Raw genomic sequence first — 25,185 nt, forward strand, 5'->3', positions numbered from 1 at the left:
CTGAGCTAATGCGTTTCTACAAAGCGGTAGACAGTTCTGCCACATAAACACAATCATCCATCCAACACCTGACTTGTAGACCTGTCACCATATTTTCTGTAATGATGAAGGTTTTCATATGTACTCTCTCCCACTAAAGAGGAAGCCCATCTTACAAGATACAAATTAATAAGAGTGAAATAAGGTGGGGGTTCAGAGGGACTTTGCTACACTTATTAATGTGCTCCCCAATCACACTATTCCTACACAGAGTGCATCTGAAAATTCTCTAAAAACTTTGGTGGTGAGCCCTACACATAGCAAAAAACAGGTATGCAAACATCTTGCTTTTGATATAATAAATTCTTCTCAGGCTACCAGCAGTGTAAGGAATGCCTGCCTGGTGGGGAGCATGCATATATGCAGGTTTCAGAAAAAAATACTGTTTCCCAGTGGGCTAAGCTCATGCCTCAATGGAGTTTTCAGCTCACTGGTCCTGCTCTAGCACTTAGACCAAGATTTCGATGACAGGGGAGAAACAGGTAAACACGCGAGGCAGAGCAGTAGTTTTTGGCATAAATATTTTCTCCTACCTTCATGGAATTGCAAATTATTTCATGAAATGTGTGAACAGGTCCTGCAAGACATTAAAAAGAATTCATCGTGAAATACTCCACTAAATCCAATGGAAATAGCAGGGGAAAACAAATGATAAATGTTTGAAAAATGTGAAATTGTTGGTAAAATAGATAAAAATTTAAACAAGGAAGTACTGTTAATAAAATTAAAAAGCCACACCTGGTGATGCAATGATATAAATTTCACTCCCACTTAAGGAGTTAATGAAGCAGACAGTTTCAACAACCGTCCTTATCCTCAGGGTACCATAGTTGAACAACAGTACCCTGATGTGAGGATGAAGATGGTTCTTGAAACTGTTTTCTTCATTTGACACAGTTGGTAGCATGAGAATAATTCATTATTCTTAGTCACCATGAAAGCTTCAGATCATACATCTCCCTTTTGAGTTACACCCTGGCAAAGCACTCCTTGTAAAGACCACTTCAACTGATATTCTCACCTTTGGTGTCCTACAATACTTTAGGGTAGCAAAAGCCTGTGCACATCTTATCTGACATTCCATTATTACTGCCACTGGTTTCAGGCCTCTTCAGACAATGGAGCCATCAGTCTTGTATCCACAGATGGACCATCAGTCTAGTGAGCTGTCAGGCCAATTTGCCAACACAAGAGGCATTATGTCTGTGATTTTTTCAACAATGTGCCAACTCTTCCCTTGCACCATTAGTGCTCGTTAGATATGAGGAACATGTTAACAAATGGCATCAATATTCATAATTACCCAAAGGCAGAGGAAATCCTCATGGTATGGTCCAGTGTACACACTAGCAGCAGTTTGGCATCAATGTTTGATCAGGGGTTCTTAGTAATTATTTGACATATATGCACATATCATATATATGCTAAGAAAATAAGTTTCATTTCAACTTCATACAATGTTTAGCTATGTAGAACTCACTCCCAAAGTTTGTACAGACCTTGCACATACATCCTGTAAAGATCTCCTAAGCATGTATGTAGACAACGGATGGCACACATCAGAATATGGGAGAATATCTGTAGAGTTGATGTTTAACATGTTCTAAATGTGAACCCACACAGGAAACATTACAATGTCAAAAGCCTTCTTACACATAATAGAAGAGAATTCATGTCTTAGCTGCAATATACATCTTTTCATATGTGACATTGTAGATTTATTTTTTAACAGGGCTGCCAAGATTTATACAGTGGTATTTTACTTTTCTGCTACCACATAAATCTGGGTGTAAAATATACACCCCATACCACCAACCACATGAAAACAGGAAGGACTGTGACAGAATGGCCTTTCTGACATTGGAAGCAAATTTCCTTGACTTTAAATTGATAAATGCTATGAAACAGCTGTTATCACTAGCCCTAAAAATATTACCAGCCGAGTATTGCTGTTAATGTAACATCAATGACTCCAGTGTAGTATTTTCTATTTACAAACAGTGTAAGAACACACTTTCTTCTTCAGACACTCAAGTATGAAAAAAGTTATTGGTATATTCAAGAATATAATACAGTAAACCCTCATCCAACATTCCTCAAAAGCGTGTTCGGTGGTTCCAGTTGGAATAGCTTAGTACTGTACGGAATTAATGGGGACACAAACGTGACCGTGGAAAGTCAAAGCAAATAAAAGAATAATGAATATACTGTAATGGCATTTATTTACAAACAAACTGTATAATATAATAAAGTATTAATGGGAAGTTAAGCAATAAAGTAAATTATGAACAGAATTTTAAAAGAGAATATTAACGGAACATTACAGCAACTGCTGCTGTGCCCATGCCCAGAATATTTATTTTCTGTCATCTACTATTGTAACTTTACAACTTCCCGCTCCTTCATTACAACTCCTGCATTCATGTTTTAATTCGAGTAAACATGAACAGTACACGAGACTGGGGCTTTGGGGGTTGTGTGCAGTTTTGCCGACACAGACACAGGAGGAAGAAATTTCAGGATGACACCAGATGTGAATGACTTACAATCTTGCACAAAGTTAACCAAAACAAACCAACTTGGTTACACAAAAACACATGAAAAGTAAAAGTGTCTTCAGCTTTTTTTAAACAGCAGTGGTGCTGTCTGTATGCCACTACAGCATTCTGAAGACCACATTAATAAAATTTTCTGGATTTGGCAATTGCTTGCATTTATTTTCATACATATAATCAAATCGCATTGGAGGAGGGTTCACTGTATGATTCTATTCATATTACTAGAAGCCAACGTCAACATATACAACACAAAAACGGACATAATTCAAGAAGGTATTAAGTAGATTAATGGCAGCAGAGATGAAATTTATATAACAGAGGAACAAACTGAAAGAGAAACAAAATGCATTTTGAGATATTTAAAGATAAACACCTTTTTAAGGTTAATTAGGAAGAGAATAAAATAGAATGATTGAATCGAAAATCTCAAACCAGGTTTTGAGCATTGAAGTAAAAGAGGGAGGGAGGGAGGGAGACCAAGATCAGATTAGGAAAGATGTCGCACAGAAGGAAGGATGAACACGAGAAGAGACTGAGGAGCAAAGTTTGGGAGGACAGCAACAGATGGAAAGGCTGCTTGGTTATTAGGTTACCCACAAAAAGCACAAAGGTCTCAGGAGAAGAAAGAAGAAGTATTAATGGCACATAAACTTGGAATTCCACTACACGATTCACTCAGAGCCTTATTACTAGTTACTTTACCTGAGTAATGTATTTGACAAGCACGGTCATCAGTGCATTAATAAATCCAGCATTTGTGTGATACGACGGATCCAGGTTCTCCTTGATCCATTTGTAGAATTGGGTGGGATTTGGATCTGCCTGGAGCTGTTTCCACAGTTCTGACTGGATCCTCAGAAGTGGAAACAGAAATGTGAGTCCACGATCCTCAAGGATCTCTGACAATCGATCCTTGGTCCGGTCCACCTCAGGCAGCATGTTCAGCAGATTAACCTGCAATGTTTGAAAGCATCTAGAGTCTCCTAAGTCGCAACGTGTAACATGCCTCAAAGAAGCAATGAGCAAACTGGGTACATTACTCCAACCATGAACTGAAATATAAGACAAGCTACACTCACATATCTTACCTTGCTATCATTGAAAAGCTGTGTTAATCTTGTTTTGCCTTGGGTCTTGTAAAGTTGCTGCAATATCAGCATAAAGAGAGGGTAATGTGCACCGTTTTCTGTTATTTCTGAGATTTCCAGAAGAGAAACAAGGTCTTCTGAGACAGCATGGGCTGCAAAACCTAATGATCACAAGCAGGACAAAGTAATTAATGGCACATCACTTTCATAAATTAAAACAACTACAAAATGTTTCTAAACCTGAAAACTGATTTGTACACACTGCTCCAAGATCGCTTTATACACAGCTCGTAAGGCACATAGTAAAATCTGTCTTAGGGGGCAAACCTATTGTAATTTAAAAGCATGTTACAAGAAACTAGCTTAAAATGAACACAATTTTTGTTGAATCAAAACAGGGAATGTAACAAATTCTTCTTGGGCTACCAGCCATGTCAGGTTATTGAAAGAAGTAAACACCAAAGCTTCGAGAACCATCTCAGTCATCGTCCTCAGGGTACTGAAGTACAGCACCCTGACATAGCTAGTAGCCCAAGAAAATTCATTATACCTAAGTCACTGTAAAAGTTTCAGGTCATACAAAAATAAGTGGGAATAACATTGAAGCTCAGACATTTCCAACCTTCACTAGGTCATATAAACCTTCTGGTGGAAACCACGAATGCTTAGAATATGGTATCATCACAGCTTCAAAAAGATGGGAGGCAGTTAAAGTTACTTGAAACAATGATTTTAGTGTGACAAAGTATGTTACATTATGCAAGGACCTGGTGTTTAAATGTAAGTCACTGAATTTTTGTGCAATTCCGCGTACCTTTCGCTTACTTCACTAACACTTAACCAAGGGGGAGACAAAAGGATATCGCCACAGTCCAGAGCCCACCTAACACATTGCTGTACCACGTAAATTTTGCGCGTAGTGAAGTTACTATATCAAACAGCAGAAACTCATTAAGCTTGGCAGTGGCACTTGAAAGAAAGCAGGAACCAGCAATATCTCAAAACAATCTCAAAGTCTGTAGAGGAAGGGATGCAATAATACAATCAAAATGATCACCTGCAACATGAGAATAGATGCGTGGAATCTCCTGATCCTTTTCAGCCATATGCATAACAAGTTCACGGAAACCCTCCAGAAATTGAGCAGAAGTCACAAGCGACTCCTTCTTTAATTCTACGATCAGATTTCCAGCCAGCTCACGATCCGCGTCTGCAAAAAACAAGAATTATGACAACTCCAACAATATCACGTTGCTTCACAGCTTCGATGGTCTGGCTTAAAACAGAAAGACAACAGCAGCTTATCGCTTCTTTGTGATTTGGGGGAAGGGAGGATAAAACACATTCTTTCAAGTGTGAAGTGTTGAGTGATGGGCTGTTTCCCCAACTCAATCTACTTCATCAGTTTCAGTTCTTCTTCTTTTGTAATCAATCCTGGGATTGGTTGGCAGCAGCTTTTTTAGCTGCTGATACTTGAGAAATACATTCTCAAAAGTCAAGCAGAGGTCAGCAAGGGTCAACAGTGCCACTTTTCCTCATCAAAGAGGTGGTAAGAAACACAATATAATGCAATCCTTAATATCTCAGAGAATATCTAACATGTCATGGTTTTACTCAGCATCAACTGTAAATCATAACACAACTTACTAACTTTGACAGGTGTCATATTTGAGATCTGAGGTTTCCACATAGCAGAAAACATGAAGTAGGTTGTCACACAGGAGAGTAAATGGTAGATTATTTGCCAAATAAGCTGTTACTACCAAACTGTGTTACATTCACAGCCTCTGTATAATTCTTTGCAAGTACAGTAGTGCCATCACCACCACCTCTTTCCGATCGACACTCAGTACCTAATGGCGTACCAAATTGAGCATCGTCATAAAACTATATGTAGGCAAAATGCATGTTCAAAATGACCTTCGCATTTTTTGTAATGCATATTTCTCTGTATTCTACAAAGGCCACTGATACCCTACTGGTTTTCCATCCAGTAATCCTATTATTTCTACTGATACTGCATCTTCAACAGCCGCTATCCATATTCCAATCCTCACGGCTGTTTCCACATACAGCATACACTTTCCTCAATCTCTTGCTTTTCCAAGTTCTTCCCCTACCCACACTCTTCCTCTGCTTCTCCCAATATCTCACCCATCAAACAACTTTTGTGAACAACCTCTCTCACATCCTTGTCTGTCCGCATTAGCTTCTTCCGAATCTCCCAAAAAATTCTCCACGACTATGTTTCTGGCAAATCTGATAATTTTCAAAACTTCTTATTTTTTATTGTTTCCCATCTTTCCCCACTTCCTTCTTTTGCACCTTTAAACATATTCTTAAGGCTGAATGGAATGGTAAGTGGCACATACTTAATTCAGCAGTGATACTAACACAGAATAGCAGTAGCAACTGGCAAACATAATCTCAGATGATTACAGAAAATAGGGACTTGTTTTGCAGAAGTAATGAAAGAATGCCACATTGGCAGACGTGCGTGTACATGACCATGGAAGGTGATTAATAAGTGCTCATTATATAAAAATAATTAAACAGCATGCATAATTAATTTTGTTGACAGGGAGGTAAAACATATTCCTGCATCCAACACTGTTACACTGACCATAGAATAGACACTTTTCATTACAGGCCAAACCCATCACACCAAGCATTTACTGTAATTCCAAACAAAATAATGTGCATACAAAACAGCAGAGTCAATGACAACACTGTGGAGCAGCTGCTGATATAGAATACAAAGCTGGCCACATGAAAATTGGGAACATGGGAAACATCTCCCTCCCAAGCTTTGCAGGAATCTACGTTTAAAATTTATGCAGTTACATCCGTAAATCAAGGTAAACAATACATCAGTAAAATTATAAAGCTTGGCCAATGTGGGAACCTGAGATCACAGTTTCACTGCATATTCTATTAAAACACATCTGTCAATTTACAATACAAAGTAAGGAAATTTCACAAGTCATAGAAGCTACAAATGAAGCTCAGACACATTCAACTTTCACCAGGTCATGGAAACCCTCCAGTGGAAACCGCGAATGTTAAGAATAAAGTATCATCACAGCTTCAGCTCCTGAAAGTGATTTCCATACAAATTATGTCAAGCAATATCTGTTTAAAAATACAGGTGACGTTAATAGAAAAAATAATATGCCTATTTCTTTGCTGCACCTGTTTGTGTGTGTATAACAGATAAAATGCATCATAAATAAATTAAAAAATTAATAACAAATTTCTACCTCCTGAAAGTAGCTGGACATAACTGGCACTGCAGTTTGTGAATTTTAATATAAAGAAAATGCTTAATTCAAAATTTAGGAACCTACACTGAAATCACACTACAAACCATAGAAAACATGTTTTTAACCAACACAGAGATATTTTGTAAGTCTGAAATTGAAATATTGAAAAGAACTTGATTCAAAATATTCACACTGCAAGTAATGAGAAGTCAGAATACACTGCCCAAAAGAAGAAACAATGGACATACCCAATACAAATCCAATATTGCAAAAGATATGCTGCCAGCTACCTTACCATTCTTATCCAAGGTCTGAGTCATGATGGCAAGCAGTATGTAGCGCAAATATCTGTCAGGTATCTTCTGTTCGCGGTATGAGCTGAGGGCATCCTGCACGCTGCCAGATTGAAGATACTCTTCCATGAGTGATTCAATCTTCTTTAGGACATCTTCCTTGCTGGGACCCTGAGAAGCACATCAGTTACCTTACAAAGCAGAGCCACAATGCAATTGTCTATGACAAACATAATCTTGTGTGCAACTCAGACACCTTCAACCTTCATCTGGTCCTTATGGACCTTCCGGTGGAAACCGCGAATGAAGAACTGGACATTATAATCATTGTTGCAATGGATCTCTGACACTGAGCAGAGGAAAATAACAATAATAAGCCCAAGATTTAAATCTTGGGCTTATATTAAGTCAATTATATAAGCATAATATTATGCACGTGTCCTGCTCATGATTTGTTGTAAATATAGAAAGATACTGTCATATTTATACAAATATAAACCAATCATTTTTCTCAAATTTGCATCCCCTAAAACAAACGAGGGCTTACAAATGGAATTGTTTTAAGGTAAGATAATCGGTACCATGATTGATTAGGTAGTGTTGCATTATGGTTGACATGGTGAAACAGCAAATATTTCAATAACTTAATACATACAATATATCAGAAGGCAACAATACTTATTTTGAAAGGTCACTTCATCCTTGTTTCAGCAAACTCTTGCCCTTGAATGAGAAATGAAAGCAAGTCTGGAGGAAAGAAATTTCAGAAAACACTTAACCTCTCTTGCATGAACACCTGAAGCAGTCCAATGGGATCTCACGCAAGTATGTAACTACTCCCGCAGAAATTTATCTATGTAATTGTATGTACTTTGGTGTCTGAAGAAATTAAAGGGGCAAATTCCATCAACTGGCTTCCTATTAAGAGAAGTTACTGGTACAGGCATTGACACCCACCCACAACCACAAATGAACAACCATGGATAAGTATTGTAGAAATTCCTGCAAGACCAGGCATTGATTAATGCCGGCATCCTCGGCGTAAACTTCTTGTGTAGCGACTATCTTTATGCCACACTTACTCAACACAGGTGGACTGTAACTGAACCACACTCACAGCATGTAATTGTCTGACATTTAGCTTCAGTACGACTAAGCATTAGAAGTATTGCCAACAATACAGCAAAATTTAAAATTCATGAAAACAAAAGATCTGTCATGTTAATGTTGTAGAGGTCACTGACATGCATCTCTTTATTTACAGATACAATAAGCCACTGACAAAATGCACCATTATGTAGTTCATACAGTATGAAAATAATCACACCAAACTGCCTAGTTCAGTGATGTTCAAAACAGACTGTAGATCCATACCTTGTCTTTCTTTCCACCCTTACTCTTGTCAAGTGAGGCCTGTTTAATGAGTATTGGTGGCTCCTTATGCAATAGCGGGGGGCTTGGCTTCAGTTGAGGTGGAGCCATGAGCGGTTCGCTCATGAGACCAGGAGCACGACCTACGTTCAAACACAAAAAAGACCTTTGTTGCTGTATTGCATAATTCAGAACTATGTGGCAGCATACTGCACACATAAAACTTTGATTATTTCTTAAGACTGACCCAACGTGTCTTTTCAAATGGTACACATCTCGACTTAACAACCACATATAGATGAACTTATGACAGACAATAATGAATCAGAATTATGAGGTAGCAATTTGAACTTTCACAGGACAGTCAGATTTGAGCAATTACCCACCCCCTTGTACTGACTCCCTGTAGCTTCAACGAGATTATAATACTTGTTCCAGGATTTGAGGTTTCCACAGCGGAGAGTTTGAAGATAGCTGTCTTCTGGGTTGTTGCGCCATGTAGTCTGCTAGAAGTTCACCGACTTTTCAGCTCATCGCTGTAATGATGAAGGCAGCAAGGACCTATGATATACTGGTTAAACTTCTACCAGACCACATGGTGCAACAATTCAGAAGACATCCAACTTCAATCCTCTATGTCTCATCAAGTTTAAAATCCTGATGGTCAGGTTCCATGCATGGCTCAACTTTGAAATGCCAGGTCACCACAAGCGACTTCAATGTACAGTAAAATAGCTTATTGCAACCCACTTTTTTTAAATAAAAATTTAGTACTGAGAATACACAGAAAGTAGTAAACATACAATAGCATATTTTAACACAGAAGATTAAGCCCACTAACTGCAGTAAAACCTCTACCAATCGTTCCCTGAACTACTGTCTGTTTTGTTTGGTCCCTGAGAAGTCCCATATAAAATGTCACATTTTCTCACTTCTACCATTCCTCGAACAGTCGTTTTATAGCATCAATCATTCAAATATCTTAGTCCTGACCCACAATTTTCCTGCACTGATAGTTTCAGAGAAATTATAACAAAATTTACACAATGCTTTTAGAATTTAAAATGATCGATTTAGAGTTAAATTCATACTGGAAGACACAGTGTTTTTAGAATATACAGTGGCGGTATCCCGTCATGTCATCCGACCAGCAGCGAGTCATTTGGAATGAGTGGAGTGCGGTGAGAGCTGTAGTGAACGGCGGTGCTCAAGGGGTGCCAGATGGTGTGTGCAATGTTAATTTCTTCAGGAAAGCTTACATTATAAGTACAAAGGAAAGGTGGCAATTTTCATTTTTCTGCCTCATCTCGTTTTGAGTGATTCAGCATCTTCTACAGCTACGTTTCGTCAAAATCGGCAGTAATAGTATTCTCCGTTCTTCCTGTTACTGTTCCTGTAAATGCCCAGTAAAGCAAGTCAACACCATTGATGAGTTGTGTGATGTTCGCGAAGGGGGGTGGGAGTGGTGAGGAAGGGGTAGAAGACAAATGCGAGCCCAAATTTGTGCCTAGTCTTGCCGTAGCACATGCTGCATTGGTAAAGTGAAATTGTTCTTTTATGCGCACAATATTAGCGAAGGTGATGAAAACATTTTGAACATGGAAAAGCCCTTCTTCGCCTAAAACGTACATTTTTGACAAAACAGTTGCCCATTAAAAACATTTTGGTACTATTTTAATTTTTTTCCTTTCTTCTCATTTTTAATGCTTCCCCGCAAGTCGTTTCCCTGTATTTATTTTTTTTATTTCCCTCTCCCGTCAAAAACTATGCATCGAGGCTTCACTGTACATATCACAGAACGCTATATTAAACTCATTCACACTAAGCTGCAACATAATTGAAGTAAGAACATTCTTCAGACCCAAAGCAGCAGTTCACGTAGCAGCACTACCATAAACACAGATCACATACCTGTACTGAGCAGCACTGGCTTCGTGTTGCTCTGTTTGAACATCATAGACATGGGGGCAGGTCTAAGAGAGACATCCTCCAGATTGCCTTGTCCCTGTTGTTGTGCCAGCAAAATTTTATTCTTGAAACGAGGTGGCAGTTCCTTGTTCCCAGCTAAAAACATATCAAAAGTTATACTAGAAAATTAATAAAAACCAGGGCTACACAAATACATGTTATAACCGTTAGCCACTGAACGTAAACCGCATTTAGTCAAGCAAACTGAAACGCGTCAAAGAGTTGTACTAGTTCTGTTACTGCTTTCAGCTCATTTGATAAATAAGCTCTTGTACCTGGGCAATGTACCAATTTCATTAAGATCTGTCCAGCGGTTCTCAAGTTATATCATGCAGATACACTCACTTCGTGCACTTTGCGGAAAGAATGCATAATAAACAAATGTACAACTGTAAATAATTGCGTAGCTGCATCAGTTATTTCATTTTCACAGCCTAGCCAAGCAGACATTTTTCATGATGGACAATTTATATTAATTCCATGCATACAGCAATCACACAAGTGTTAAAAAATATGGCAACAGAACATGACGACATTCCTGCAACAATTTTTGTTGTCAGGTCGAAAAACAAAGCACCCATTAAGAGCTAACAGCCTGAAAGAAAGTAAATATAAAGCGCAGTTAATACACTTACAGTTATTGAAATTCTGTTGCTGCTGGGAGTTGTTGATGTTATGGTTCTGTTTACTATGGTTCTGGCTAAAGTTCTGTCTATTGCTAGGAGCACCTGGATAGAAAGCCTGCTGCTGGTGTGGCCGCGACTGGCTGCCGCCAGGCCGGTAGTTCGACTGGAAACCATTCCCGCCAAATCTGCATCCCAGAAAACACAGGATCACGATGACAGAATCAAGGACAGTTAACTGAACAGGTGACAAAGTCTTTGAAAAAATATGTTATTGCACATTGGAGTTTTGACTCTTTCACTAGGAACAAATTGTGAACATGCTGAATTACCTCATAACAACAACTTTTGATGTAGGAAACAGAATTTTAAAGATGTATTTTAAATCTGAAATTGTTGCAAATTTTATAACTGCAGTAATACATAAATTGAGGGAAAAGTCTGGAAAAAACTTATGTACTTAAACAAACTCTGCATCATGTTCCCACAGAACTCTTTGAATTAATTTTCTGCTTCATACTGGATGTGCAGTAATGGTCCAATGAAATGAGTACGATAATAATGACCTGTGATGAAGATATTTAAATCAAACCAAGCACATACATCACAAACTGATCTTCCCATTCTGTTAGTAACGGTTGAACCCCACAGTAAATTCTTGGTATTAAAGAAGAATGAAGGGTGGGGGTAGCTGTGATAGTAAGAGCACCAAATTGACTGAGATACTGGTAATACTGGAGGCATGTAAATTTTACACAAAAGAAGCTCAGATTGAGTAGGCACACTTGCGTAGCAATGACCTGCAACGAGGTACTGAGGGTGACAAGTACAGTAGATGCTGTCCTTCTCAACTGCCCTCTTGCTGTCTGGGTGGTCATAATGGTAGGCCATATATCCACGCAGGTTTAATGCATGGGACAAACAGAGGTGAATCTCCTTAAGACAGATGATGGCTAGGTTGTGACAGTGAATTAAGACCAACAGGTCACGGACTCGCATCCGGAAGCCATTGGCATTCAATTAAAAATATCCACTTCTTGTCTAAGAAAACAGGGCACTGTCTGTCACCAGATGCAACTCATAACTACAAACCTGATGGTAAGTTGTACACATCAGCAAGCTGCAAACTTGTGTCCCTACCACGGGGATAACAATTCATATACTGCAATATCAGTAAGGCACCATTTCAAAACAACTCACTTAATATTACAACTTACGAGAACTTGTCATGTGGAGCTGGTATTGATGCGAGAGATGTTCCCAATGGGAAAGGTGGCAACACTTCTTCCAAGCCACTACGCATCTTAAGGGGATGCCCAAATAACGCAGGAATTCGACCAGCAGGGCCACCACCAGCCCCAATGTGGGGAGGATAACCTCCTCGTCCACTACCGCGAGGTTCTTCATCGCGAATCTACAACCAAAGTGTTGCATAATACATGTTAACGACTTCTCACTAACCACATCCTGTGAAAACCTGAAAAAAAAATGAGGTTAAAAATATTATTCTAAGTATATTCTCCAGAGTTAACTTGCAGTAGTTAGAAGTTTGCAGCTAAAGGTTATCTTGATTTCTTTCCTTTTCATAATGATGAAAGGACACATGTCAGAACACTCATCTTCTGAAAGCAAAGAATAAGGTCAAAGCTCAGACATTTCTAACATTCATCAGATTACAAGAACCTTCCAGTGGAAACCACGAATGACTAAGAACATATCATCATCATTGCTTTGACCAACTACACAGCGAGTGTCATTTTACACAGGTGGCTGCATAGCACTCAGGTGTAAGAGACAATTACTCCTTCCATGAAGTTTGACCCAAAGAGATTTCAGCTTCTGGTAAATCATACCCAGACTGCAGCCCATTGTTCTCCATATAATTTTGACATCTCCATAAAACACACACTTCCACAAGTTCTTGCAAAATGTAGAAAACTTCCCTTTGAATATTTCGCTGCAGTTCTTGAACTCTGAGGGTCTCAATTGTAAACATTTTGCTCCACGGCTCCCTATACATAAAAGTCATATCGATCAAAGTACTGGCCACAAACTACTAATATTACTGCTGTCCTTGCAAACAATTCCCTGAACACAACAGTGGATGCCCTTGCTGTATGACAAGCAGTGGAATTTTATTAAAAAGATGCAGACTTGCTTTCTTCACTTGTTAGACTCTCAAAAATAGTATCTGCTGCACGTACATTTTAGAATTAATTGTCCTCAAACAAACTCAGACCAATTACCTCATCAGTACTCACAGATTTTAGAATCACATACCAAAACTTCTTGTGTTAGTCTCAGATTAAGAAATCTCCAGTACCTATTCTGTGAATTTACCTCCACATATAATATGTGGAAACCAAAGCCAGAGAACATAATCAGGTCAGAGTCCATTTCATGAACACAAGTCTAAGGGATCAAAGCACAAAAAATTTTGTAATCAGGATCATGTTGCAATTTACAAACTACTGCTGTCTCAAATGCCTTCAGTTACATAAGTTTTGTAGAAATTTATTGCAACAATTTTTAAACACATATCCTGTGCAAGGCATCTGAAGAATTTCTAAGCAGTGCATTCTATCAGATCTAGCACCATTTTTCTCCATAAGCATTTGACATCTTCATTACTTGTTCAGTCTAGTGCCACCTCCATCTTAATTTACAAACAATTCTACTGGTAGTTTCATTCTGTGGAACTATAACACCCTGAAATATATAGCGCCTCCTCACTTCTCTCACGGAACCGCTTATCACTAGAGTACTGTAAAATAACGCCTATCCTCTCAACGTGTATCTCATAAGTGGCGTTTCAACACAGGAACGACTGTTTATTGCACAGGTAAAGTACAGGTGAGGAAGTTAAAGCAACAGGGACGCAGGACATATGAGGGGCTGACCCAAACCATGCTTCATAACCAAAACGTCATTATCCCTTGGACACACCAAGAAATTCATACCTGATGAATGGGCATGGGGCCCTCTGTGTTGGTCGCTTTGCGAGGGACCCACTTGTCCCGACGTAATTCGATGACATCTCGAAGCATGAAGCGAATCCTCAGTGGTAGCTCTTGATTCTCCACAAGGAAGCCCATTCGCTCAAAATACTGATCCATCAGTTTCTGTAAACAGAAGAATACATGGCCCTAGACAACAAATGCAACAGAGAAACTTTGCTTTAGAATGTCCCATCAGAAAGGTCCACGCAAGTAAAGTGGGGTGTGAACTTAGTGGGTCACATGCTGATAATAGTAATGAATGTGCAAAAACATAATCATGATAACGAAAAATAATACATCTATTATATGACAGCAAAGAAAACAGTCTGGAAGTAAATGCAGAACATACAGTCGATGTTCATGTCCTGTCACTAGACTACAGGACAAGGTCATTATATAAACACAGCTAATAAATCCTACAATAATATAAAGTTCAAGTATTTGGAAATGCAGTTACAAAGCAAAATTGCATTCATGAGAACATTGAAACCACACTAAATATGGGGAATCTTTGTAAAAATGGAGCTCAGAATAGTTTTACGTATGCTACTTTGAAACAAAGATTAAAACATGTATCACACCTGCCACTTAAATATGTTAAGATTAAAAGTATAGAAATCTACACATTTACCACCTCTTTTACAAAGGACATAAAACTTTCTCTCTCACATTAAGATAGCACACAGATTCAGGGTGCAGAAGAGAACATCCAAACCTAAGCAGCATTAAGTAAGAGGAAGAGAAACCTGCATGACAAGTTCCGTAAATTGTACTCTTCGCCAAATACGAATATGCACTTATTTTTTGTTTCCACTATTTAGCATTAAAGGTAAATCACTTTTTCAGTATACCTGCTTCTCAATGCACTTTGTCCAGCAGCTCACAACTTTCTCACACCACTGGAAAAAAATGTTTGGGCTGATTGCAAAGCCAATCATACACTACTTCCTTTACCTCAACATCATTTTCAAATCAACAAACTCCAAGAGCCTCCTTTATGGGTCCAAATGGATGGAAATCCAAAGGTGCAAGGTCTGAACTGTATGCTGGATACTTGAGAATCTCAAATTCCACTTCTGAAGGGGTATCCTAGCAAACTGAAAGTGATGCAGACATGTACTCTTCCTCAAAGCAGTTTACTCGGTGGGTCCGAGGTCATGTCAGACAGTGTATCAACATGTCATCTCACGTGCTGCAATGCAAGCTATTCTGTACCTTCTGCAGACAGGAACGAAAATCCAGAAACATTTTGGACCATCGTCATATTATTCAGATGATCAATGCAAGGAAGATCGGATTAACAGGACATGTAATAATGAGGAGGTGAAACTTGCCAACCTCTACATATGAAGACAATGTAAAAAAAAAGGCTGTAGACACTCACCTTTCCTTTGTCAGAGTCCAGAATGCGACCACAAGTTCTCATTATCTGACTGAGGCACTCCAAATCCTCGGCCATGTCCTTAGACCCATTTCTGCGGTTCTTTTTCTTATCCAAGAGCTGTTTGATGCAACGGTGGAGTATACTCTCCGATAATATCTCCAACTTCCCCAGTTCTCCGATAAACTGCAGGAGACATAGGCACAAATAAATGTAAAGGCAAGAAGGAAACAGAATTACAATGGAAACAAAACTAATGGAATTTAGTAACAGGTATGAAACACACAATAAGAGTTGAAAATACACTACTCAATTACAAGATCTGAATTTAGGCTTCAGTAATTCATATAAGTAAACAACGTAGAATAGATTGTCCAAAACCATAAAGCAGTATGAACAGAAAGTACGTGACAAGAACAAGATGGCCGAAGGGAGGCTGAACATGGAAAGAAAAGACAGACAGAAGAGAAGAACTTTCCTTCAAACAAGCAAAACTTAAGTTTATTACTATTCTTAGGATGCTAATTATCACTCAACTAATGATGTTTTCACCTTTAGTCACCATAGCAAAGTTGCACCAAAATGTTCAGTGTAAGAACAAACAATTCTCTACAGTTTACTGCTAACAATGGAAGCAAGTTTTAATATTATATTGTCCATTCTGTGCTTGTTCTTTTCATGAAGTGTTGATCTGCTACTTAAAAACAAACATATTTCATTCATAATGAAAGGTATTATGAGGGTGACATGTTCCAACCCCACAGATTTATCTTTATGCCCTTACGTATATAATATGATGCAAAATCACATATGTAACGAAAGACTGTCTAGATTTTCATTACAATAGAATTGTAGTTCTATGATTTTAAGTGCCGAACTTATTAGTCAAACAAATGTAAAATTTATATACACTAACCCAGCACAGATTTTGCATGAACCAGTACAAACACACTTTTTGCTATTCTTTAGGATCAAAACATTACTAGGGTACATTATATAAAGTCTTTAAAGAATTAGGTAGGTACATTTTTTATTCAGTCAAGAAACACCAGGCAAAAAGAATTTTTATTTGGAACACAGAATTTCTAGATTCTGACTCAACGCTCAGCGCTAACAGGCAAGCTCATATTCTTTGAAGGTCTGCGTCATACATACACACATTACTGTGATGATCGATGTGTGCACATGCACGTAGAGGATTATGGACTATACTGTCATGGGCTGTGCTGCCAAGTTTATAGGGCGCATAGATTAGTACTAATTTAAGTTATCAGTCTTGTGAAGACACAAGTAAAAGTGTAGTAAAGCTATACCACTACATGCCAAGTAGGTGTTTGGGGGGGAGAAGAGGTATAGCTCCTACTCATTCTTGACCTTAGCACTTAGAATTATAAACTTATACATGCACTACTTACTTGTATCTTGGCTGTACTTATTTAGGAACCGGATTACAGGCACCCTGAAGCTTTACACCATACACTATCGACAATTTAGCACCACACACATCTTAACAACAATACTGGTGGTGGACAAAGGTGGTGCTCTAACAGGGGCAGACTGTGTATCTCACAATGAAGGGGGGAAAAATTACAAGAGGTTTGACAATGACTTACCAATACATATCAGAATCTTGCTGATGGCACTTATTTGCCTCAAGCTACAGATAAAGGATGCTGTCAAAGAAATTACCAATATGAAACAGAATTACTTCTTCCAGTTCTCAAGCCTTCTCAAAAACATTGTTCTGAAGGAGAAGGCCAATGTTGTTGCGAAAAACAGTGCGGGACAAAATTAAAAGCTTCTGCCCCACCAAGTATGTAGGCGTGTTCCACTACAACTTACTGGCTGAAAATGCGGTGTTGGAGGCGTTGAGGAAAGCTCACAACTGATTCTAGCCTATAGAAATTAGCAATGACAAGAAGAGAGACCTTTCGAATCTTATGAATGTAGTTCCTGAAGGCAAATAGTAAACAAAAGTGTTTACTGTTTATTGCTTTACTAGCACATGACAAGGTTTAAACCGTAGTTGGTAAGAATTACATTAAATTGTTGACCCCATCAACCATTACACAGCATTGTCTCTTAACACTAGTTAATATGTGTGCACTTTGCATTGTCTGGTAGTAATTGCTGAGTTTTCTCTTCCCGCTGATACAAACACTGAATTCTCAAACATTTTGGTTATTTGCTCTAATTTGCAGTATAGTGACCAGTGTTGTAATAAGTAATGTTTCTTAAAAACATATCTTGTAATGCAATTTGATGAATTTTAAGTGTTGGTGCCGTACATAAATAGTCAATTTATATTTCACTTTTTCACACTCCGCATACAAGGTTCTCCTCAATATAAGATTCAGAACACTTCTCCCCTGGAAAAACATTAAATAGGCATTTTACTGTACAGCACAATACTAGCTCCAAGCACTTCTATAAAATATAAGCCCCTTATATTTCATTGGATAAAAGAGAGAGGGGGGGAGGAAAATCAGGCATAATACTTAACAAGCATCATGCAAACCTTGATGTTTCCAAGCATTTTGCGCTTGGCAAGCTGTCGTCGCTCCTCCTCCTCTGGCGCCAGGGGGCCATCACGATGTTCAAATGCTTCAGATGCTTTGGAACGATTTTCAAACTCAGTACGACACTTGTTCAGAAGCAGTAAACGAAAGGTGCAGCAGGGACTGTCTGGTGGTTCAAGGTTTGGAGCTTCCTCAGAGAGCCTCTTGCACAACTGTGCATACATAGAACTATATTTGGGCTCATCGAGGGCTTTTTCAAAGATCTGCAACACATAAAGTACCTAAATAACTCTCTGTTCACAGAGTATGAAAGTTCAGAAGCAGTTATGACAACAGGCCACATGAGATCCTGCCACAGAAAGAGACGCGACATGCTGTGACTGCCAGACCTGTTCCACTCTCAAACAACGCACAAATACAACTATGACTAAGATATTATATAGCTTAATGTTAAAAATTACAACATTCTCAACACAACATAACAGAAGATATCAGTTCTCCTGAAATGGGAGCTGGAAATACCAGCAAACCTATGGATATTGAGAAGTCTACCACGGATGGAGTATCAACAGTTCAGACGAACCTACTATTATGAATAATAAGGAAGGCATTATCAAGATACATAAGTGCCAACCCATGACCAAAACAAATCCTCACACCAGGTAGTCACAGATTGAGAAACAGTACAATGCCAAAAGTAATGGACCCATGGAACCTCCTGAAACCTTTCAAAATGAACCCTCACGACCAAGGAGATAAAGGCACAGTTACTCTTCATAATGATAACTTAACACACAAACAAAAACAATTAAGTTTCAGAAGATTCATATTGATCAGACTGAATACCAACTTTCAGTATTAATTTATTAAAATTATTATCACATGGTCAAAAGTCGTAAGATTTAAAATTTATATAGTGCAAAAATTAAATTATCTACTACTTACCAACAATATAACACCTTTGAGAATCACACCTGAATTAAGTTCTGTTTGCAGTAAATCATCGCTCAGCTTCTGGAATTTCTCTGGGGTGAGCTTGTTGAGTATACCCCGCACCTGGAGCAATAAATATCATACATCAGCCTAAAATATAGTGGAATAAAGAACTATCCAGTCACATAAGGACATTCACAAGCACAAGAAAGTGACAGAAAAAATGTGAACATAAGACAAACTTTTGTCACAAACACTGTAATTATTTTGCCCAACATCCAGCTTCAACTAGCTTCAATCCCTGATATCCGACTATGGAAACATACTCATTTCTTAAAAAGTAGTGTTTGGAGAAAATTATAACAGACAATGTCCAAAATAATTATCAAGTTTATAACAACACATCTTTGCTAAAAACTTCTGTGAGTTTGCGTTGTGTACTATACACACACATAAACTCGCATTTTCTTGCAAAGTCTTAGACCTGGTGAAAAAACATGACTACACGATTTCCTATTTATTCGACCAACGATCTTTTAAAAATATTGAGGGGAAAAATGCACAAGACGTAAGGAGATTTGCGATGGGAAGTCAAAAATGACAAACTTAATTTCAATTGAAATATGTTTCACTGCTTATCAAACATATTCCTCTAACTGGCCTATAATTACAATTTAACAAATAAGTTACATAAGCATGTACACATAGAAATTTTACTAATGTTAGGTTTTCAGTATCTTACATAACACGAAATCCTTGAACATTATGAACTTGCCATATTCTCCTTTCTACACATTACAAGCATAAGGGAAGGGAACAAAGGTACATTCAAATTTCTGAATATTCAGGATTACATTTAAGGAATAGGAGACAACGGAAGATCAACTAATATGAACATATTTACACAGGTGGACACAAGATACAAAATATTTTATGGCTAGGGATGTTGATAACTACGTGTTTCTTACCACAGTTTAAGAAACGAAGGACCTACCTTACGGAAAATAAGATCATTGCGATTTTCTGGGGTGAGTGCATCTCGTCTTACGGTTGAAGGAGGGATCCAGCGCCGCTTTGTGGAAAGGGAGCGAGATTCGTCCCTGCAATAAGCAAAATGCAGTACCTTTCTTCACCTAGACACTCAACCCATCACACTAACAAAACTAAAATCAACTTACGCTGTTCACATTCACAATATGAACACTTTACAAACATAAGTGTGGTTACAAAATTCACAAACATCTTGTCAAAAAAATCTGCAGTTAAATCAGGAGCACATTCATACACAAATAAATATATAAATATACTAAATTTTTGAGAAGACATCCAAAGTTACTGAATAACATGTTTTTTTGGGCACAACTTGCCTTATGAAAGGAGACCAACTACTGCACTAATTGATACACAAAGCTCATTTTACGCCCATTTCAAAGCTAAAATTAACTTTCCACTGACCAACTACACCAATATAATCAGCACAGCTACATTTCCAATGTCTTCAAATCTGACCATTGGAATTAAATTTTTCAAAATCCTGCACTTAATTTTGTGAATAAAAATTGTGTGCATGTACCGGCTTTACAATTTATGAGCTTACGGTCGTGCTTACATTGCGTTATCGGCCAGTGCTGTTGACGAAGGCGGGACTTGTATGCGTGAGTCACGGACGAGTCAGTTTCGGTGCCGCTAGTAACAGCGAACTACGAATATTTCTTGTCACTAATACATGTTATTACATTAATTGTTTTTATCTTAAATCACAAAAAGAAAATATTTGACAATTTCCCAAGAAGAGCTTCGTCGAGTATTTCGAAACATGTTAACGAGATGTGAAACTTGCTTGCAAGCACAAGGAAGTCACTTTGAACATCTTTTGTGTACTATTTAAAACAGCTGTAAATATCAAGTTGGAACTACAATGAGAAGCAGTTTACTGTAAATCACTTCACGTATACTGGCAAGGCATCTTCACGCAACATGTTTCTTTTGCATTCTTTACATTTAATTGTGGTTAATGCAAATTAAATGTGACTACAGACTGAGAAATACAGCAATTTATATAGTAAGATACCTTCTTGTAAGAAAACTACAGGCACAAAAGCTAATGAAAACTGTCAATACAATCAAAAACTGATGGTGACAAGGCACATTTTCTTTAGATAACATAAGAAGTGGAAGTTTCTTTCATCTTGGAATTTGAAGTTACAGATGCATGTACTACCCCTCTCTGCTTTCAATTTGGTCTCTTCGCCGGTTATAGTGAAGGCACGTCCTATTGAAGTGTTAGGATTAACTTTTTGCTAGAATTGATGATTAAGGAAGAAAAATAACATTCAGCATATCTATATATATGATTCAGAGTCCATGAGAATGAACAAAACTTATTTTGAAGTCAGTTGATTTCTCATTGACAGCACGCACACCAACAATGAGAAATTATCACACATATAAGTCACAAATCCTGTGGTGATCATTCAATTACACCTTTTAGCACATTAATTATGTGGTTCTCTGTACAATTAGAACACAAAAGGTTTTGGGTAAGTACACCTTTCTCAACCAGCACAAATACACTAAGCTGCCGAGTTTCGCAGTTTTTCCTGCTGCAAATGAACTTGATAACACACACACTTCTTTGAAATCATTTTCTGTCACAAAATAAAAATTAAAGTTATGTATGCTGAATTGATCCCATTTCACACATCTGGTTAAGTGTCATTTGGTCATTATATGGTTGCTGTAAACTTTTTTAGAGCACCACCAACACCAACACCATCACAAGCACTCTTACCATGAGACATTATAAAGAAGTGCCACTCTGCTGGCATTCCGTCCTCATTGTGACATGCAATATTTGATATTTTTTTATGTTTTTGCACCTGGCTGCAAATCCATTAAATGTCAACAATTTTTTCAGCAGTGATTCAAATGTGTTTTCAATAAACTTCATACAATGCTGTTGGAATGTGTGTACTAGAGAGTAATCATGCTTCAAACTGATTCAATACTAGATTCTCATGAAATTCACAGGAATAAATATTTCCACTGGGAGTATATTAACCACAAAAATTATTCAATAAAGATCACGTAACCTGACATGGACGACCCATCTGTGTCTGCAACTTGTCACCCTATTAACTTCACAAGTGTAATCACAATAATTCAATATGACAGAAAATAAGAGTTAATAAACATTTCATACCTTACAAAAATGTTTCATTGTGACATATCACACAAACAAGCTGTTCTCACCACACTTGTCCAAATTGCCAGGACCACAAATCACTTAGAAAATTTGTATGTGGAAATCCTCTTTCTCACAAACTTCAGAGAGAATGGCTATTTGCCTTTGAACCCCTGATGAAGTGACAAAAGCGGCCTATGTTAGCCACTTCAGACATGAACAACAGACTCGTCACAAGGTTCAACATACGAATTGTAGACATTTCAGCCATAAAGAAAGCATCTGTTGTGGCACACAAAAAATTACCAACACTATGTCTCAATCTCCAAGGCATACACTGCATCCCCAAGAATGTAGCAAAATGCAGGCAACGGACAGAGGGACCACATGACAAACATGCTGTAGAGTGCTGGCACAACATAAACTTACTGTGTCCATGCACATCTGCATCGGCTGAACACAGCACCAAATTGGGACAAGGTATAAACCAAGAATAACAAATTTACGGAAAAACCACAGGCTGCATCAATTATCCAGTAAAGAAAATCACCAAGATCAGATTACAGATTAATTGTATTAACATCACAGAATTCACCTACCAGCATACTTCAACAACACATTTATCTGCAAACTTCAGTAAAGAACAACATTGGAATCCATAGAAGAAAAAAATTAAAGCTCTTTTAACATCCCAATTCATTCAGGTTACGCAAAACTGACTGCGGCTTGGGTATAGAATTACGACATGTCTTGCAAGCTGTCAGAATGGGGCAAGTGGAGAAGAGGGGAAGTACTGGATGCACATCAATATACATCCAAAAAACACCAATCTTCCATTTCCTCCACAGTTTACGTGCAGTACCAAGTTTTAAATTAAAGAGTAGTGTTAATAATAGAGATGGATTGAGAAATAATTAGAGTGGTCCACACACAAGCCATTGTCAGTCTGAGAAGGCCACAGCAGCACCACAGCGCTCTCAATCTTTACCTGACCATGCCGAATCTAATGTAACCCAGAAATTGAAGAGCACAGCTCACAAGATGTCTGACAAATACTATTGGAACGGTGAGCACATCTGCCCACTGTTCTCAGTGGCCACTTCCAGATACGGAAACAGGTTTCATGAGTTAACAATGTGAATGTGTGTGCGCACGCACCCACACACACTTGTATACACAATAAACAGCCACTTTACCCATCATAAGAACCTAATAACAAAGGTGGAGAAATTCAACCCACAATAACAAAGCTGATCAACCAAAATCATTTCTCTGCCATCACCTACAGTCAAATTTTGTTCTTCCAAACTTTCTTAAAAAGGAGACATAAGATTCTCAAGCAAATAGTAGCAAGCACTCCATAATTTAAACTGATCCTAATTTCTTCCAGCATAGGTGACTATTTCTATTGCAGATGCTTCCTTCAACACCACACTTATGACATCAAAAATACCACAAGGTTCCCCTGTCATTGTCCTCTATCATCTTTCCAATAACTTAACATTCACTGTAGCTCTCAATTGCATGAATCCTTGCATTCTTTCAGGCAGAGCTTACCAGTGAAAGATATCACATCCCTGCCAAATAAATCTGTATGTTGACCCTCAAGACTTCCCTTTCATTTTGACTGGCACAAGGGAGCTATTTTGCAGATTTTCTTACACACACTGCAAAGTCAGGCAGGTCAATAATCAGAGCCTGTCCACATAATTTTTGCAACAGCTTTAGCTATAAAATAACAACTGATTATTTATGAGCTGTGCCACTGTAACAGCGCAGTAGGAAGGGCAGAATGAAAAGAAGGAACTTGTGGGTTATCGGTACACATCGCTTTAAAAGCAGGTTAGGTTAGGTTAATGTGTGTGGATAAATGACATGTACTTGAAAGTTATTATATTTTATTTGGATATGCATGAGATGTTAATTGTTGTTACAACCTGTCTCTGGAGGCAAAAATTCGCTTATAGATTTAGAATCGATTTAAACATATCACCGTTATCATTTGTATGCAGCCACATGAACTCAGCTAAATAAGTGAACGAACAAACAGATAACAACAACAACTGAGTATACGGGTATACTGATACGCATGCACAGTTTTCTGTCCAATCCAAGTCCATATATTCGACTCTCCCGTTTTGTGTCCCGATAACCAACAAGTACTGAAAAGAAAAATTAGTGCACTCACAGCTGTACTTCACATACAAGTACTCTGCCATTGTTCTCATCACCTCTATGTATATTTTGCTGAACTGCAACAAGTTCCATGTCGAGTAAGAATACAAAGAAATATATCAATGAAATTACATGTTCATCAGTAAAATGAAAGCATGCTAAGTAATCCAAATATTTAGAATTTCCTCAATAAATTACAAGGAGTAGGCCTACAAATTATCACACCGAGATATAGCTGGTCCAAAATGTTAACTGACAGGAGAAAATAGAAGCTTTGAGGTTATGTCAAATGCTTACACAACCAGTACAGCTGTGGTGATATTCCACCCTATTGTGGATGAATGAACATAATTTATATCCAGCATTTCTGTTATTCAGCCTTTTCCATAACATGAATTTACACCACCAGTAATGATGCAAACACATAATACTGTACAAATGCAGTCACGTCTTCACAAATGGAAAACTACAAATTAATTATTTTCAAAAATGTTTCAGGACATACATATATGCTAGGAACTAAATATGGCCAAGAAGCAACAGCTAACTAACCTTCCTCCTAAGACACGAGAAGCACCCCCCGGTCCTCTAGGGCCGTCCGTTGTTGCTTGTGTATCGGCCCTCAAAACAATGAACAAGTTTCACTTGAGGAGAAATGAGGTTGGAAGCTGAAACAAGAAATATTGGAAAATCGGTAACAAAAAACCCTGCAAAAGTGGCACTCAAATGGAAATAACACGGACTTTAAATAATTAATGAACCCAAGGCGTTCATAAAAGTGACTGCAGGAA

At 38.1% G+C, this 25,185-nt stretch overlaps 1 protein-coding gene across 1 annotated transcript in view; it reads right to left on the bottom strand.

The window, feature by feature from the left end:
* The window catches only part of NAT1 (N-acetyltransferase 1), a 36,846-nt gene extending 11,861 nt beyond the window's left edge, over positions 1-24,985 (bottom strand). Inside the window, exons 1-14 of the mRNA XM_022069741.2 lie at positions 24,947-24,985; positions 20,030-20,135; positions 19,048-19,158; positions 18,102-18,365; positions 15,587-15,769; positions 14,164-14,325; positions 12,421-12,617; positions 11,216-11,391; positions 10,524-10,676; positions 8,616-8,755; positions 7,244-7,412; positions 4,743-4,895; positions 3,686-3,846; positions 3,300-3,551 (exon numbers count right to left, since the gene is read on the bottom strand). Coding sequence (XP_021925433.1) covers positions 3,300-3,551; positions 3,686-3,846; positions 4,743-4,895; positions 7,244-7,412; positions 8,616-8,755; positions 10,524-10,676; positions 11,216-11,391; positions 12,421-12,617; positions 14,164-14,325; positions 15,587-15,769; positions 18,102-18,326 — 1,971 coding nt within the window. The 5' untranslated portion in view covers positions 18,327-18,365; positions 19,048-19,158; positions 20,030-20,135; positions 24,947-24,985. The remainder of the gene's footprint in view (positions 1-3,299; positions 3,552-3,685; positions 3,847-4,742; positions 4,896-7,243; positions 7,413-8,615; positions 8,756-10,523; positions 10,677-11,215; positions 11,392-12,420; positions 12,618-14,163; positions 14,326-15,586; positions 15,770-18,101; positions 18,366-19,047; positions 19,159-20,029; positions 20,136-24,946) is intronic.
* Positions 24,986-25,185: the final 200 nt, after the last annotated feature.

Source organism: Zootermopsis nevadensis, unplaced genomic scaffold, assembly GCF_977971745.1.
Source record: "Zootermopsis nevadensis isolate Lab colony 2312 unplaced genomic scaffold, Znev_1.0 Znev_ptg000003l, whole genome shotgun sequence".
Classification (NCBI taxonomy): Eukaryota; Metazoa; Arthropoda; class Insecta; order Blattodea; family Termopsidae; genus Zootermopsis; species Zootermopsis nevadensis.